This window comes from Micromys minutus (genome assembly GCF_963924665.1).
Source record: "Micromys minutus genome assembly, chromosome: 12".
Taxonomy (NCBI): Eukaryota; Metazoa; Chordata; class Mammalia; order Rodentia; family Muridae; genus Micromys; species Micromys minutus.
In genome coordinates, this window is record NC_137981.1 from 54,892,851 (window position 1) to 54,911,290 (window position 18,440).

Sequence of the window (18,440 nt, forward strand, 5' to 3'; positions counted from 1 at the left end):
CCTTGTCTTAAAAAATCAGAAGCGGTGGAGCCAGAGTGCCAGAGAGTGAATGTGTGCTGGGTCAAGGGCGGCTCGTACTTAAAAGACTTTGTTTCAGAGCAGAAAAACTTCTGCGGTGAATGGGCTCATAAACTATAGGATGACTCCTACAGTGTGCCCTTACTAGCTTTGGAGTCAAAAAAAAAAGTAAACAGCTTTCTTACACCAGGACTTTTCAGAAACTTCAGCAAACTAATGTATAATCCTTTAAAAGGTGATTACAGTGTCCATGTTTTATTTCACTACAGAATTTTTTTTTTTTTTTTTTTTTTTTTTGGGAAAGGAGCAGTTGGACTGAGACCCAAACTGTTTACAAAGACCCAAGCACAAGTGAGAGAGCACACGTGAGAGAGGGAGCACACCCCTCACAATGCTTTCCGATGGCACTCCGGAGGAGCCACTTCATAATCACTGGAACTGAGCAAAGTTGCAGAATCTTTGCCGGGTACTTGAGGAAATCATGTAGCTAGTTCAGTAAAAGGCTTTTCTCATCTAGAGGTGTATAGGCCAGCATCGCTCCAATTCACACAAATAATCTCAGTAAATGTGGCGCTCCATACACCTGGGACACGGGTGCATCCGGGAGATCGGCCAGAATTCCAGCGTACCGTGCTCTCACATCTGCAGAGTAGCTGAGTGCCCAACATTACACTGAAGTGCTCCTTTATCCCTGACACAACCCCATTAACAGCATATTCCTCATCATCTGTATTTCCTCCAGACTTCTTATAATTTGCATAATCCTCCAAAATGGAGTCCACATTCTTCTTGGCAGGAAGATAAAAAAGCTGCTTTTGTCTGGTGATTAAGTCCCAGTCATCCACAAGCCTTGGTTTCAGCTCTTCAGGAATCTTTGCTTTAACTTCACTTCTGTTCATGAAGGTTTCTTCATTTTCAACAGTAGGATCTACCCGGGCTCTCTTCTTCCTAGGAGGCTGAGATGTCTCACTGGTACTGCCACCACCTCTCTTTCCAGGTGTTTTCTGCTTGTTCTTTTCTAGTGTTTTTCTGATCAGATGTCTTCCCTGGAGCAGCCCCTCTTTCTGGCACCCATTCATCCCAATTTTTATTCCAACAACTGTAATGGATAAAATACTTCACTCGTTTGTCCTTTATGGCAACCCTTACACACTTTACTTCACAAAGAAGAGGCCCATGAAAGCACAGCACTCGCTTGTCCTTCTGGAATTTAGGCTTCTGGTCCTACTTGGGCGCCATTTATAAGTGATTCACCGCCTCATCCTTCTCCACTACCCCCAACTACCCATAGTTATCTTTTTTAAGCTTTATTTTTATTTATGTCTGAGTGAGTATTTGCCACATGTATGGATGCTTGAGGACAACAGGAGAGGGCTTCAGATCCTCTGAAGCTGGAGATACAGATGTTTATGAAACTCCCCATTATAGGTGCAAGGAGCTGAAGTCAGCATGTGCTCTTAAATGCTGAGCCATCTCTACAGCCTCACACAGGAGACAGTGGTGCTCTGTGAAACATTTACTGGGTAAAGCATTGTTGTTACTATTAATGTATCACTTTTTAGGGAATATACATTTGCTCCTTAATATTTTAAGAAAGCCTTTAAAAATATGTTCTGGGGTTGTAGAGACAGCTCAGATGCTTAGAGAAATGGCTTAGAGCACTTACTGCCTGTGTAGGAACCAGGCATGCAAATGGCACACAGATGCACATGCAGGCAAAACTCCCGTACACATAACATAAGTAGATATTATTTAAAATGTATGTTGAGGCTGAGCATGGTGACACACACCTTGAATCCCAGCAGGTGGATCTCTGAGATTGGGGACATCTAGGGTTACACAGAGCAACTCTCAAGACAAACAAACAAAAAAGTAGAAATGGGAGGTTGATGGCTCAGGCCTCTAATCTGAACACCTGGGAGGCTAACAAGACTGCAAGTTGAAGGCCAGCTTGGGCTACACAATAGGCTGGACAGGCTGGACAGAATAAAAATACTGTACCGGATCAGAGAATGAATATTAGATTATGTAGGGAGATATATGTAAAGCTGGTGTGTATATAAATGCATTCTGTAAATTTAAGTATTGCTTCATTTATAAAACTGTTATTTTCTATCTAATTGATTTTTGTATATTTATAGCTTTAAAAATGTATAATATAAATTATAGACTATAGACTACTTATCAGTGCAATTATTGTAGACCATATATTGATGTGTGCCATGAGCAAATGTACATTTTATGAATTTTTAGCATTTCATTAGAACATTTTAAAAGTTTTTCTGACTAAATACTTTGTCAAATTTAAAAATACAAGTAACAATTTTACACTTAAAATTTTAAAAATACTGACCCAGGCATAGTGACACATGATTTTAATTCTAGTTGTTGGGAGGCAAACATAGGCAGATCTATGTGAATTTTAAGTCCAGACAAGACTACATAGCAAGATTTTGTTTAAGAAAACAAGCTCCAACATTCAAAAACAACAAACTGCAAACTGTGCTCAGAGGAAAAGCTTCTCTTCATCAATATAACTATGATTTACATTCTACATACTTTTCTAAACACTTTGGTCCTATGTTTGCTAATGTGCAGAGATGCCTACCCCCCAACCCTGTCTGTAGTCAGTGAAGCATGCCTCTCATGCTCATCAAAGCCTTTGCTTTGAATTAGATAGTCCTTGGATTGGTTATGATTAACAGAGTTTGACAAAGGTGATTTATTCTGCATGAACCTGAGACACTCATATGTAAAAAGGATCTTTTTCCAGATTTGCCAAGTAAAATTGTAGAATACCTGTTTCTAAAGAAGAAAGAAGGGAGGGTAGGAGAGAGAGCAAGACTTGGAGGCACTCTTGGTCTGAGTGTAGAAATTTTAATAGGGGCTGTGTAGAGAATACTATTAAAGAATATTCATCTCGTACTGAGCAGTGATGTTGGTGGGGCTCAGGAGGCAGATGTCCTCGTCTCGGGAGGTACGTGTTGCTGTGTCAAGTGAGACCCTAGCAGAGGGCTGGGTGGGAGCAGGGTAGACAGTTGAACTGACAGAGCATAATAGAAGTGAAATGCAAAGGTACAGAGATTAGTCAGCAGATGGCAGTCAAGCCTAAGGTCAACTTGGATGGAGAAAGAATTATTCGAGTAAGAAATGGTTCTGAAGAGTTTTCCCTGAGTATAGAATAGAGAAAAATCTTCCAAACTATGGGATGGTGGACATTGAGGAAGATTGCAGAGCCTCGGTTTGGGGAGGAGGCTGTGAGAATGAATAAGTGATAGCCTAGACTCTAAGAACAGCTTCGAACTTTGCAGAACTAAAATTTTGGTTAAAGCCAGGCCGTGGTGGTGCACACCTTTGTTTGACCCTAGCAGTTGGGAGGCAGAAACAGGTAGATCTCTGAGTTTAAAGCCATTGTGGTCTATAGTGTGAGTTCCAAGACAAATGGACCAAGGAGCTCTGTCTCGTGGAAGAAAACAAAAAACAAACAAACAAACCCACTGGTAGAAACTATAATCGATACTAGTGATAAGTAAACTTCAACTACAATAGGAGTGTTGAATTCGAAGTTAAAGATGACCAGAGACCAGAAGTGTGTAGAGGAAGGGAGGGGCTTCTTCAGCAGCTGTAGGAATCTCACACAGTGGACTTGAAGATGTAACAGATGTTGACATCCCTGTGCTGTATGTCCATTAGGTTAAGGGACAGAGATGCTTTTAGACAAAGGCTTGGTGTACTGTACCCAAGAGACATCCAAAGGGCATATGTCAGCAGGAAAGGAAGGAAATTCAAAAGGAGGAATTCATAGTTTTGGGCCATAGTTAGTAATAAAATATTTTTATGAAAGTTACTCTGAATACTTGGGAAAATATGCAGAAGATAGGTATGGAAGGGCCATCTAGTGAAGGGGATTGTGACACTGAATAATTTTTATTAATTCCTTCCTAATAAAACCAAACACAAGTAGCCAGGTGTGGTGGCTCACTCCCTTAATCCCAGCACTCAAGAGACAAGTGGATCTCTGTGGGTTTGAGGCCAGCCTGGTCTAAGTATAGAGTTCTGCATACTTACAGGGATACACAGTGAAACCCTGTCAGAAATACATATGATAAGGCCCTGGTTATGAAACGTTTGGAGGGCAAGGGAACCTGTTTTTGCACTTTAGTAATGTAAACTACACACTGCTTTTAAAAGGCACAGCTAGCCCAAACATAGAACTTGGAGGAGGGGCGGAGTTTATGAAGAGGGGTTGGGGAACCTTTGAAAACATGTTGATGTGGGTAAGAAAATAGCTACTGGTAGACAGTGTTAAAGTCAGACAAAATGTTGGGTGAAAGAGCATTGACCGAGTAAGAGTGTCCTACAGCAGAATACAAAGTGACAGGTGACAGGATAAGAATAGGCAGGTTCTGAGTGTCTAGTGTATCTCTGAAAAACTGAAAGGAAGACAGAAGATTAGTCAAGAATGTAAGACTTATGGTTAGAGAGATGCTCACTTCCGAGTACTTGCTGTTCTTTGGAGGATCCAAGAAAATTATTCTTAGAACTTTATAAATGAAGATGCTGTATTTGTAACATAATTTCACTATTGTCTTTTGTGTTTATAATTTCTATGATTGCCTTTAATAGATGCACATATTTAAGATGATTTTCTTTACCTCCCTGCAGGTTACTCAGATGAGTCGTCCAGACCTGATTCTCTTTCTGATGAAGTATCTCATGGCTCTCATAGTTGGGATTCCCTCTATTTTTTGGGTTGGAAGCAAAAAGACATGTTTTGAATGGGCCAGTTTTTTTCATGGGCGTAGGAAAAAAGAGTAAGTTAATGAGTTCTCACAGTATTAACAGCCCCTACGTGTGTGTGTGTGTGTGTGTGTGTGTGTGTGTGTGTGTGTGTGTGTTTTCTCTTGCCAGTGTGTCGGACTTGAGAAGTATTCTCAGAAGATTGTAACTTTATCAGCAGTGACATTAGCACAATGGCATAATTTAAAACAACTGTCTGGACACAGTGGCTCATGCCTGTAATCCTAAGGCAGAAGAATTAGGAGTTCAGGGCTAGCCTGGGCAACATAGGAAGAGTCCATCTTTAAAAGAATGAAAAGAATTGAAAATCTCATTCTGAGAAGATGGTTGAGTAGAGGTGCACAAGGGCTTCAGTGTTCTAATCCTTTGTATTGGAGCTATGGAACTTTCAAAGTATCGTTTTCCTGAAACTAGAAACAAGTGGATGCTTTTTGTCTTCATATTTGCTTGACCCTCCTTACTTCCTGTGAAGGTTGGTGTGTATTCTCATCTTTTTTCAGATGAGGAAACCAAGCAGCATAAATGCCTGTCACGCCATGCTGTTCAGTGTAAGAGGGACTTCAACGTCTGTCAGAGTTTCCCATTGCTCTTCCAGGTCTGTCAGACATGGGAAGAGATAGACCACGCCATTCTAATTCAGTGCGAGTTCAAATTTTATAGCCTTGCTTTTTTGTTTGGGTTTTTTTCTTTTGTTTTGAGACAGGGTTTCTTCTTATAGCCTTGGCTTCCTGAAACTGGCTTTCTTTTTTTTAAATCTGACTATAATCTGAAGCTATTGAGAGAGTTAGTTAAGAGTGATCATAGTATATAGTATCATATTCCTGATTTTAATGAAAGCATTTGTAGTTAGCCGAGCAGGTGGTACACTTTTAATCCCAGCACCTGGGAGGCAGGGTCAGGTAGATCTCCGGCTTTGCCGTCAGCCTGGTCTACAGAGTGAATCCCAGGAGCCAGGCAGGGCTACACAGAAACACTGTTTCAAAAAAATCAAATAAATGAAAGATAGTTCTAGTGGTTATTGGTGTTTCATTAAATATTTTGCTGCTTTTGGAGTTGACATGTTTCCTCTCTATAAGAACTCACTCCTCATCTGTTGGTGTTCTGTTATAATTTTAAATATCAAGAATAACATTAAATGAACTAAAGAAGAATCTATGTAAAATACTCATCAAATGTCCGTCTCCAGCCTTTGAGCCCAGTACTGAACACAACAGGAACTGTAGCAGTGCTGCTGATTGGAGAACTCACACATACTTTCTCAAATACTTCTTCAGTGCATGATCTAGAGATATTGGGGGTTGTTGGTCTTTTTCTTTTTTCTTTTCTTTTTTTTTATTAGATCACTTAATTTTAATTTTAGCTGATTTTCACAGATACTTTATAGTGATTTAATTTGATTTTTTTTGTTAATTCAGTTATTGCTTTGTTCAACATGCACATCTATTCTCCACCCTTTCTTTCATGACATTTAAAAATCTTTTTTGGTTTTTTGGTTTTTTGGTTTTTTTTTTTTTTTTGTTTTGTTTTGTTTTTGTTTTTGTTTTTTTGAGACGGGGAGATGGGGTTTATCTATGTAGTCCTGACTGTCCTAGAACTCATTCTGTAGACCAGGCTGCCCTCAAGCTCAGAGATGTGTCTGCCTCTGCCTCCTGAGCACTGGGATTAAAGGCATGAGCCACCACTGCTTGGCCACTTTTAAAAACTTACTTTTGTCCCTTTAAATTGTTTAGGACTTCATTGAATATTTGCTTATTCTAAGGTTCATGTTCTAAGGTTGACTGCTCACAACTGTTCTAGCACTAGGCAGGTGTTCCTGCCATAGAATCAAGATGGAGTCTTAAAATGCTCTTGCAAATTAAATTTTTACCCAGTTATCATGAGGCCCATATTACTTCCACAGAGCATGGGGGGGGGGAACACTTTTTTCTATCTTATAATTATTTTTTAAAATATCTTAGGACTTGAAGGATCACAGGTGTCTTTAGCTGAAAGAGCCTTTTAGAAATAATGCATTTATCAGCCTTCTTTTCATAGATAAAAGAAAAGACCAGGGTGTGACTTGCTGAGACTGTGTGCTCACAATTGAAACTGCTGTTTCAAGTTTCTTATTCTAACACTGGCTCTTCTGTCACACCACCCTAGGGCAGAGCAGCAGTGGGGTTGTTTTGTTGTGTTTTGAGAGGAGGCCTTAGGTATTTAGGGGTGAATGAGACCTTGAACTTCTGATCAACATCCCAGGCACTAGGATTACTGGCATCAAGCCTAGTTTTTGACAGGGATTTTTGTTATATTCTATCCTCTGTCAAAAATGTTACCTCAAATTGGTCCCATGACTTAATTTGGGGAGCAGTTAACTTCAAGACTAGTGTCAGCTGGTGTTGTGTAGTAGTATTGCTTGTTGGTCTAGAGGAATGTTTGTATCTTAACTTCCTGTTGCATTGTCTAGGATCGTGAATGAGAGCCGGCAGGTGCTCCAGGAACCTGACTTTGCTCAGTCACTCCTGAGGGACCCAAATACTCCAATTATAAGAAAGTCAAGAGGAACTTCCACTCAAGGGACATCCACACATGCTTCTTCAACTCAGCTGGCCATGGTGGATGATCAGAGAAGCAAAGCAGGGAGTGTCCACAGCAAAGTGAGCAGCTACCATGGCAGCCTCCACAGGTCACGTGACGGCAGGTAAATTCTGGGAGCAACCTGGTTTATGTATTCAGTTAGGAACACACAGATAAAGAAACAGGAGCCAATTCTGAAGCAGAAGTGGAGCTTTATTAAGCTTTTAAAACTTGAGTATGGAATTTAAAGCCAAAGAACATTAGGGTTTAGAGCTGATACAAAAGCAGTATAATGTTACTGTAGGGCACTGAGTAGTTATAAGAGAAGTCAGACTGCTCAGTTTAGAAAGATGCATTTAATTGGGTGGTGGTGGTGCACACCTTTAATCCCATTTTTTGGGAGGCAGAGGTACGTGGATCTCTCTTGAGTTTGAGGCTAGCCTGGTCTACAGTGTTCCAGAACAGCCAGGGCTACACAGAGAAACAAAATACCAAAACAAACAAACAAACAAAAGAGGAGGGGGGAGGACAGGAAGAAGAAAAAGAATTAATTAATTGGTTAATTAATTTAGCCAACATTTTCTATACTGGTGCTGTGTGAGCCTCTGGGAATTGAGAGATTATGTGCCATGAGCTTTGCACTTAATAGGTTTCCTATCTAGAAAGATGATGTATTTGGTGTTGTGGTTAAGAATGTGGATCTGGGGAGCTGTAGAGATGGTTTAGCGATTGAAATTACTTCCTGTTCTTCCATAGGACCTGAGTTCAGTTCCAAGCACCCACATCTGGTGACTCAAAACTTTCAAACTCCAGTTCCAGAGGATCCAACACCTCTGACCTTTATAGCAACCTGCACGTATGTGCATGTACCCTCATGCAGACTCACACTTAGACATAATTAGAAAGATGAAAAGTAAACCTTGGAAAAAAATATCTAGAATGTAAAGCTTAGTTTCCTTAGTTATAAAGGAAAAATAGTAGTAGCCACCCCTTTAGTAATATCACAAAAGCTCAATAAATAAAGTGCCTAGTCACTAAAAACAGAGCCTGTCTCAGTAATGTTAATAAGTACATGGAGTAAAACATCCCAGGCTGTACAGGTGTTTAGGAGCCATATCGTCAGTACTTTCGGTTCTAGTTAAAATGACAGCCGCTGCTCAGTCCTGCTGTGCCAGTATGCAGTCAGACAAGAAGCATCTCAGTAACCTTAGTTATAAAACCAGGAGGTAGCAGATGCAGCCATTCAACTGTCAACCTCTACTATTTGTCACCTGAATTACTATTCGGGTTTAAACCCAGGGCTTTGAGCACACTACATCCCAGCATCCCAGGACTCAGCCCATGTGTATTAGGAGCAGTGGAAGCAGAGACTAGGAGTGATTCTTTCTGGTGTCATAGAGAGCATATCAGAAGATGCTTCACAGAGAAAGCCTGGCTATGGTTTCTCATTAAATTTGACTGGGATACTAGAGCTGGGAACTGTTTAGGAGGTGGTACATTAAGTCATTTGAGAGAATAAGAGTTTATCAGAGAGTAGAGAAGCAGTGGGAAGAGCTGAACAGCTTACTTGAAAGGTACAGTTTTAAGAAACTAATATCGATGTTGAAAGGCCGGAGAGGAGATAAGAACATTGCTGGAGAGAATTTAAATCCCTCCAGCCCCAGGCACATCATTGTGGAGGCCCTTCAGAACACTAAAAATAGAATTGCTTTATGACTCACCTGTGCAACTCCTGAAGAAACCCAACGGGATCTAAGTCAGCATGGCACAGACAGCCTCTGCCCATGCTTACTGCACCGCTGTCCAGAATCAGCTTAGATTTCATCAGCAGATGAGTGAATAAACAAAATGTTATGCATATGCACAGTGAGGTTTCATTTAGCCATAAAGGACAATAAAATAATTTTTTGCAGGAAATTGAGGGGAACTAGAGATCATGAATTTAAATGAAATAAGCACAGATTCCCAGGACTCCCTTTGATTCCCTACTTGGATAATTATTGATCTGTGAACTACATATACCCACACATAAACACCCCTTCAAAGAATGAGTAACTGGCAGTTAGAAGGGTGGGTAGAAAAGAAAGTGGGTAGCAGTTTGGGAATGCATGACTAGGTTGGTACATAGGTGACCTGCCAGGGAAAGTACTGGAGTGAAACTCACTACTGAGCAGTGTTTGAGTTGGTTATTTAGATGAATGATTGCAGAGTCAAGAGAGTCAGAATGAAAACCCCTGCTTTTTGACTGACTCTGGAATGCCCATTCGGTAGTGTTGAAGTCTGGTCTGTTGCTATGTATTGGAATGCTAGATTTTATGCCACCATCTACCCTAGGAGAGGCTGTTTTTTGTTTACAAGCTTTTGTTGTACATACCTTGTTCCTTGATTTAAAACTATTGGTTAAATAAAAGTGGCCACAGACAATTACTGGAGGGATTAGAGGTGGGTGGGTTTGGAGTGACCTGGTTAGAGGAGGAGGAAGTGAGAGGAAGCCATATGATGTGCAGTAAAACCTTGAAAAGTTAATTTACTTTTAAAAAACTATTGTTCCCACTGTCCCTGAGGGTACCAGTGGTTAACCTATAACATTTAACGTTGGGGTAATGTAATTAAGAGGCATCCGTGTCCAGCTCCAAAAATGTACTCTTCTCGGTAGCATGTATAAGAGCAGAAATACGTAGTCTTGAATTTTTTTTTGTCTGCATGGTACTGCCTGGCTAACCGAAGGAAGATGGCTAGTATTGATTGTTGGGAGGGCTCATAGGCCCCTCGGTTTGTTTTCCCAGTGGCAAGAGTTTACTTTGTAAGTTTTGAGGTAACCAACAATTTTTAGACCAGTGTTTACCTTTTTTACAGTGGCTACAATACCCTGGATGTCTTTGTGTGTCATAGCAACCAGAATACCATATTCCCTAGTCAGTGTGCCTGTTACTTTGAGCTCTTTTTTGAAATCACCAAACTTACCACAGTTAAAGCCTTGGGCAGTTTGACTTTTGAAAGGTCTTGCTGTGGCTTGCCTATGACTGGCAGTGTGTACTTGAGAGCAGTGCCCTTGTCTCTCGTCCATCTGTCTGTCAGGGCTCCTCGTGTTTTCCATGCTCTGACTGCTCTCTTACATTTGGAATTTACATTTTTTAAATCAATTATTGTCTGGTTTTAGAGTCTGATATGATTTTAGAGTCTAATATTTAGAGCTGAACCCAACCTCAATAAGAATTTTCTAAAGACTTTTCTAGAATCCTGTATTATCTTAGTAAATGAGATGGATCCCCCTGCTCTCCCCCCCCCCCCCAGTCATATATCCCAAGCTCTTAAAGCTGTAACAAGACAATCAGATTTGGTTTTGTTGTTTTATTTCTACCACAACAACCACTGTAACTGCTGTTCAACTTTTAATACAGCTGACTCCAACCAGGTCACTCCAAACCCACCCACCTCTAATCCCTCCAGTATCTGGCTGTCGCCAATTTTATTTAACCAATAGTTTCAAATCAGGGAACAAGGTTTGCACAACAGAAGCTTGTAAACATAAAAAGTCACTCCTAGGCATAGACCTTCAGGTATAAAATTAAACATTCTAATCCATAGCAATAACCAAACCTCAACACTATATATTTAACAGCAACAGCAAAATGACTCCTAATATTTTGCCTAAGCACAAATTACAATTATATTTTATGTTCTATGCTATATAAAATATGCATTTTAATATTGCTTAGTATGCTGTCTTACTGATTTAAATAGCTTTTAAAAGGAACAGAAATTTGATGATTCCTACTATTTAAGTTATATTAAACATTGTAATTAAACTTTTTTCTATATAATTGGTTATTTATCATGGGCAGAATATTTATATTTGGGAATTTTGTGGATAGTCAGGTTTCTCAGACGTAATTATACAATGTAATTTTTTTTTTGAAAATGTATTCTTTGAAGGGCTTAGGCAATAAATTTAGTCTCAACAGCACACATAAAAATGTCAGACACAAATGGTACATGCTTGTAGTCTCAACACTAGGGAAAGATTTTATTTGTGATTCTGTGTGTGTGTGTGTGTGTGTGTGTGTGTGTGTGTGTGATAGAAGAGGGCATCAGGTATCCTGGAGATGGGTGACAGACAGTTACAAGATGCCTTGTGGGTGCTGGGAACTGAATCCAGTCCTCTGGAGGCCTCTATTTCATAGTCTTTAATGAGTTTTTCTGCTCTCCTCCCTTCCCCACTGTACCCTCTTTTCCTAGCATCCTTTTTCTCTCTTCTTGCTTCTCTCTTTCCCCATTCCTCCTTGTACATGGTAGCAAGGAATTTACTGTTGCATTATTTCCCACCCTTTCTGGCTTTTGGTGTGTATGGTGTCTGTCTGTATGTGTGTGGAGATCAGCAATGGATGTCCTCATCCTTTTTGAGATGAGGTCTCCCACTGAACCTGAAGCTCACTGGTTGTGTTAGACTAGCTGCCAGTAAGCTGTGTATCTCTTCCTCCCAAGCACTGGGGCACTGTACACAGCCATGCCAACTTTTATGTGGTTTCTGGACATTGAACTGAAGTCACCAAGCTTATGTAGTGAGTTCTTTACCTACTGAGCCATTTCCCCAGCCTCCCAGTCTTTCTTTCTTTTCTTTTTTCTTTTATGTTGGAGGGGAAGGGGTTCTTGCTACATTGCCTAGGCATGTCTCAAACTTGCCAGTCCTCCTGCCTCAGTATCCCAAGTAGGGTTATAGATACTCAGTATGTATACCACAAAGGCCTTGAGTTTGTTGGTTTGTTTAAATTTTCTATCACTATTAGAACATTTGCTTTCTTTATTTGCCATATTTATTTGAAATTGATACGTAGGAAGTCATTGAGAGCTAAAAGTTGGCAAGTCATATTTAGCTTGAAGAACAATAATCATTATGCAACATAATAATTTAAAAATAGATTCCAACAAGCCCATTGTGACATTTGCATTTGCAGGCATTCCAATTATCCTGCTAAAACATTTAGTACAGATGTAAATGTCTCCAGGTTCTAAATGTAAAGTATCTTTTTTTAAAGTGTTTGGTAACAGAGTAGGTCTCTTATAATCCTGGTTAGCCTTGAAATTCAATATGTAGCCAAAACTGAGTTAATCCTTCTGCCTCCACCCCCCCCCCCCCAATTTCTGGGATTACAAGCATGTGTGCACCGTGCCTGGCTAAAGTGTGTACTCATTAATACGAGAAAAATTTAAAACATTTAAATAGGCATCTGCCCTGGTTAGTTTTTTGTCAGCTTGACACGAGCTAGAGTCATGTGGGAGGAGGGTGAGTAGAGAAGCTCCCCCAGAAGATCGTCCTGTGCGCCAGCCTGTCAGGCACCCTATGGCAGGGCCCAGTCAATCAGCAACTCCATCCCTGGGCAGGTGGGCCTGAGCAAACCATGGGGAACAAGCCAGTAAGCAGTGTTCGTTCAAGCCAGTTCCTGGCTTGAGGTTCTGCTCTGAGTTCCTGCCCTGACTTCTGGAAGATGGACTACACAGTGAAGCTGAAATAACCCTTTCCTCCCCAGGTTGCTCTTGATCCTGGTGTTTTATCACAGCACTAGAAACCCCATGACAGTATCTGGGTTTTTTGTTTGTTTGTTTATTCAAACTGGAAACAAGCCTGGCATGCCTTCAATCCCAGCACCCAGGAGGCAAGAGGCAGGTGGATCTTTGAGTTTGAGACCAGCCTGGTCTACAGAGCAAGTTCTCAGACAGCCAGGGCTACACAGAGAGACCCTATCTCAAAACTAAACAAACAAACTAAAAGCAAAGATAGGGTTAGGTTTTTTTTTTTGGGGGGGGGGGGTGAGACAGGGTCTCCCTATGTTAGCCTTGGTAGGCCTTGAACTTGTAGAGATCTGCCTGCCTTTGCCTTCTTGTATGCTGAGATGCAGTGTGTACCATTATGCTTGGTCCCTAGGATGGGTTTTTAAGCAACTGTTTTCAAAGGACCTCTCAATTTTAAACTCTGAAATTGAATGAAAAGGTCCCTTGACAAACACTGCTGTAGCTAATGGCCACCTCAGCAGCATTCAGGAACCTTCCTTTCAGAGCTTTTATAATCATGAGGAAAGAATAGTAGGTGAGTGCTTTTTTAAGGCAGTAGTTGTTAGGAAAAGGATGAAGAGAGTGGGGGGCATATGGCCCATGGAGGTGCAGCAAGGCCTGGGGGCAAGGGAGCTGCCCCTGGGGGGCCATATTGGGAATCCCTTCCTTCTGAGGACCAGCCACACAACAATATAATACAGAATAGTTTATTCAGGTCATGGGGGAGTTAAGAGGGTAGTAGAGACACACAGAGAAAGAGAGAGAGAGAGAGAGAGAGAGAGAGAGAGAGAGAGAGAGAGAGAGAGAGAGAGAGAGAGAGAGAAGTAGAAGTAGAAGTAGAGACTAGAGGCCGGCCATGAGCACATGAACAGAGAGGGAGGAAGGGAATGGGAAGATGAGGGACAAGGGGGGAGAGCAAGAGAGAGAGAGAGGAGGGGCAAGCAGCCCTTTTATAGTTTCAGGTCACTGGGGCAGAGCACACCTGGCTATTGCCAGGTAACTGAGGGGTGGAGTTTACAGAATCCCAACAGTAAGTAGTCCTTTAGCTGCTTATATTTATTTATTTTGATAACTATTAGAAAGGGAATGATCTGGGCTTGGTGGCACATACCTTTAAACCCAGTTTCCGGGAAGCTTAGGCAGGAGAATGTCTGTAAATTCACAGCCAGTCTGGTCTACATGGTGAGCTCCAGAGCAGCTAGGATTATTTAGAGACCTTGCCTCAGAAAGAAAGAATGAAAAAGGGAGTGAGCCTGGGGCTCATCACTCAGAAGAGGGTCCCTTGCCCAACATGCCCAAGGCCTTTAATTTAATCTCCAGCTCTGGAAGCACAACAGACAGACAAAATAGTTTGCTATATCCTGAGTTGTTTTTTTCTTTCTTTTGCAGTGCTAGGAATAAAATCCATGAACATACATCTAGGCCAGCATCATACAATTGTACTGCGTGCATTCCTTGCCCTTGGTGTTGAGACAGGGTCTCATATATTGCTTGGGCTGGCCTTGAGTTTTCAAGTCTCTTGTCTCATCATCATGAGTGCTGGTATTGTAGGCCTAACGAGCATTCCTGGCCCTGATTACATTTAGAAACATTACCTAAACATTGTATCTAGGCAGGGCTTGTAGCTCAGGGCCTCTTACCCCTGTGCTATAAACAAAATCAGCATATTCATTAAGTCATCAAGGATACTCAGTTCTTTTTTAATTTTATTATTCTAAATTATGTTTTCCAAAAGAGTATATTATGAACAAAAGTATTTTAGAAAAAAATGTCTCAAGGTTCTGAAGATTAAAAGGTAAAAATATAGGTCTGGAGAGATGGCTCAGTGGTTAAGAGCACTGGCTACTCTTCCAGAGGTCCTGAGTTTAATTCCCAGCAACCACATGGTGGTTCACAACCATATGTAATGGGATCTGATGCCCTCTTCTGTTGTGTCTGAAGACAGCCACAGTGTACTCACATAAAATAAACCTTTAAAAAAAAAAAAAAAAAAAAGATAAAGTATGGTACTTTTATGCCAGAAATATTGATAAATACCACATGAGATTTGTAAGTTTACCAATAAAAAAAAGAAAAGGTATAATTGGTTTTCATAAGCTTGACTGGCCTAGAACGAGCAGTTCTTTATTCCAGTATCTAAGGGAGGAGGGGGAGAAGGAGAGGGGAATGTGTTAGTTGTAGTAGTAGTATAGTGTTCTGCCTGCATGTATGCCTGCACACCAGAAGAGGGCACCAGATCTCATTATAGATGGTTATGAGCCTCCATGTGGTTTCTGGGAATTGAATTCTGGACCTCTAGAAACGTTCTTAGCCGTCTCTCTAGCCCATTGGGTTTTTTTGTTTGTTTGTTTGTTTGTTTTGTTTTGTTTTAATTCTTGCCTCTGATGTGGCTCAGTGAATCAGGATTTCAACAAAAGTAAATTTGAACAACCACTGTTGCATTTCTGGATAAGAATGCTACCTGTAGCAAGCTGTGTAGCCCAGCTGATGTGTGCAAAGTGCAGCTGGGAGTACACATAAATCAGCTGATGAGAGAATCGGTTACAGGGTTTCAGGATGCAATCTGATGTACTTCTGTGCAAGTAGATGTTACTTCTATAAATTTGTATGAGCACAGCTCTAAGGATGAGGAAAATAATTAAGATCACACAGATGTCATCAGTGTGGGGCAGTCCATGCATTGGTATTTTAACTTACGCCTAATTTCTCCTCTGGTTCATGTGTTCCTTCTTCCAACTCAAGTCTTTTAGCAAAACTGACATTTGCACTGCTGCTGCCTTCAGAGTCTGGAGGTGCTTCACTCTGTTTCCTCATCTCTCTGAACCCAGTGTTTTAGAAACATGCTGGAGTAAAGAAAGAATCCATGCCCAACTTAGCTCCAGTAGTTCAGCCTTACTTACTTACCTTTTGCCCTTTGGCAGGGAATAGGACCCTCATCCTGGACCTAAGTGGATTATCTCGTTCTGATAGCCACATTCTACAGCATAATGGAATTCCTCTAAATACTCACGTCAGCTGTTGCCTTCTCACTGCTGATTTGCTGAGTACTTCAGTTACTAAGGCATTTTAATGAAAACTATTAGTCCTGTCTTCTGGTGTGTTCTGTTACCCATTTCAAAACCACCTCTTACACAGGTACACTCCCTGCAGTTACCGAGGGATGGAGGAGAGACTACCTCACGGCAGCATGTCACGGCTGACGGATCACTCCAGACACAGTAGTTCCCATCGGCTCAATGAGCAGTCCCGACACAGCAGCATCCGAGACCTCAGCAACAACCCCATGACTCACATCACACATGGCACCAGCATGAACCGTGTTATTGAAGAGGATGGAACCAGTGCTTAATCCTGTCTAAGGTGAAATGTGTGCTGTGGAAAAGCAGGCTTTAGTCTTTGCCTTCGCATGGCTGGCTGCTGTGACTCGCTGTCACTCTGCTATTCGGGCAGAGTGCGCCCACTGGGAAAGTAAATCTTTGCTCTTTGTATCACATCAACCTTGGGATGTGCACACATCCAAAACACTAAGAATCATGTCATCACGAAAGTCATTCTTTCTAGGTGAAGAGTTGACTGTCTGGTGAGCATTTTTACAAATCCGCTTATTTTATATCTAGAAAAATCCTCTATGTGTGGTGACTGCTTTGTAGTGACTTTTCATATAATATGAACTAGTTGTGAGATGACATTCTGGTAGCTCTGTTAATAAAACAAAGTTTCAGAATTAAAGAAAATTCTATGCAAGGTTTATTTCTCAGATGAAACTAGAACTTTGTAGGTTTATTTCCACAGAGTGTAAAAGGAACTGTTTTTAAACTGTAGAAGACTCTGATAAGCCAGCAAGGGTATTTTAGCTAATAGGATAACAGCACCACAGAAGATCTGGTTGGCCTATGGGAGGTTCTCTTAAAGCCTGTTCATCTTCCCCCGGATATGCAGGCTGTGGATGAGCACTGGAGTAAAGGCAGAGATGAGCATTTCCCCTGTAGTTGGATTGGTTTTTGTTTTGTAAATATTACTTTTATGGGCTATGCTTTTATAGTATTCATATGCATGATAGAAACATTTTAATTTGTGGCCATTTTTCCCAGGAAATAATAGACAACTTCATGTTCATATGTTCTGTGGAGGCATGCAGTAAGATAAGCATCACACATTACAAGGGTTTTAGTGGTAAACAAATTACAAATGGCAAACTATTTTCTGTGTATTCATTGTCGTATTTTTCTACAGTGAGATGTGATCTTGCCAAAGCCATCAGACCTTGGTACCCAGGCCCTCCTATAGTGAGCTGAGTCTCTGCACCAAATTCCCCAGTAGCCAGTTGGCTACAGCTTTTGCCCCACATTCCTATTTACTGAATTACTGTGATTTACACCTGAAATATATATACTCTGAGTCCAAAATGGTGATTGATTTAGGGTCTTGAAAATCATTTTAACTAAGTGGAGCATGGTTACTCTTTCTGTGAATACTGTTTAATCTTAAAAATATCAAGTAAAGACCTCTTGACATTTTATCTTGTAAAGCTTAAATGATTTAGGATACGAACTGTGAACTTTATTTGTATGAAATTGGTCAGAAAGAAAAATTCTTGAAAATGCTAATATGTTATTCAGAAAACATAAGTGATTCTTGGCACTGATTGCAAGTACAAATCACTCTGGAAATGTTTGATAGCCAACATGTTTCTGTCAAGCTTGAGTTGATGCTTTAAAAACAAACAGCTTTCCAGGTGATCATTAGTGTAGCCAGGCTTGAAGTCACTCTTTTGAGCTTGCTTTCCCCTTAGGATGGGCTGATGGCATCACATTCGACCATGGGAAGATGGAACCAGATTCTGTGATACACTTACATGGTTTCCTGATATGCAGTTGTTTCTTACTCTGTTATAATCCACTATGAAATGCACAATTCTCAGCTCTCATCTCTAGAGAGTCTTACTCAATAAATCAAAGGCAGTAGGATTTCACAAATCTGTATTTCTAAAAATACCACAGAAGAGTCTTAGCAGGTTATCCAAGAATCACACCCAGAAAAAGAAAATACCCTAGACTCTGGAGAGGTCTGGCTTTGCCATATGCTAGTTTTCAACTTTGAACAAGTCAGCCTCCATGAGCCTAACTCCTCTTGTTTAAAGATGAAGATTGAAGATGAATAAATATCTCCTCTACCTACCTCAGAGTTGTCACGTTGAGATGAAATGAAAACAGCAGTCTGGAAGCTCTTTGAAACTGAAGTGTGGTGAAATGTGCAGGGTTAAGATTTTTGAGGACAAGAGCTTTATTGGAGGTCTACTGTAGGACATTTCCTGACACGTGTTTAATTCATGTGTCTGCTTCTCTCACCCACATGACAAAAGAGCCAGTTTCCTGGCCGCAATGATTTATTTGTGTCACGTTGCTTCTTAGAAGTGTGTATCAGTAGAGATTACCCATTCTTCATAAGACACATTTGAGCATTTGGCCTCACAGATTTTCTCTTTGCTCTGTCCTATCTCTCTCCTTGAACTGGGG

The 18,440-nt window shown here is 40.8% G+C and overlaps 1 protein-coding gene and 1 pseudogene across 4 annotated transcripts in view; one reads left to right on the forward strand and one right to left on the reverse strand.

The window, feature by feature from the left end:
- Window positions 1-16,273, forward strand: part of FZD3 (frizzled class receptor 3) — a gene marked incomplete at both ends in the record, with an annotated part of 46,653 nt that extends 30,380 nt beyond the window's left edge. For 2 of the 3 annotated variants that reach the window (XM_080925905.1, XM_080925906.1), the window contains 3 exons: window positions 4,684-4,832; window positions 7,265-7,498; window positions 16,060-16,273. In XM_080925905.1, the coding sequence (XP_080782031.1) occupies window positions 4,684-4,832; window positions 7,265-7,498; window positions 16,060-16,273 (597 nt within the window). Of the gene's footprint in view, window positions 1-4,644; window positions 4,833-7,264; window positions 7,499-16,059 lie in introns of all 3 variants that reach the window. The other variant, XM_080925904.1, reaches the window with a different exon arrangement.
- LOC308428001 (mortality factor 4-like protein 1) lies at window positions 405-1,097 on the reverse strand (annotated as a pseudogene). Its single transcript has one exon. The product of its transcript is annotated as a mortality factor 4-like protein 1 (transcript).
- Window positions 16,274-18,440: the final 2,167 nt, after the last annotated feature.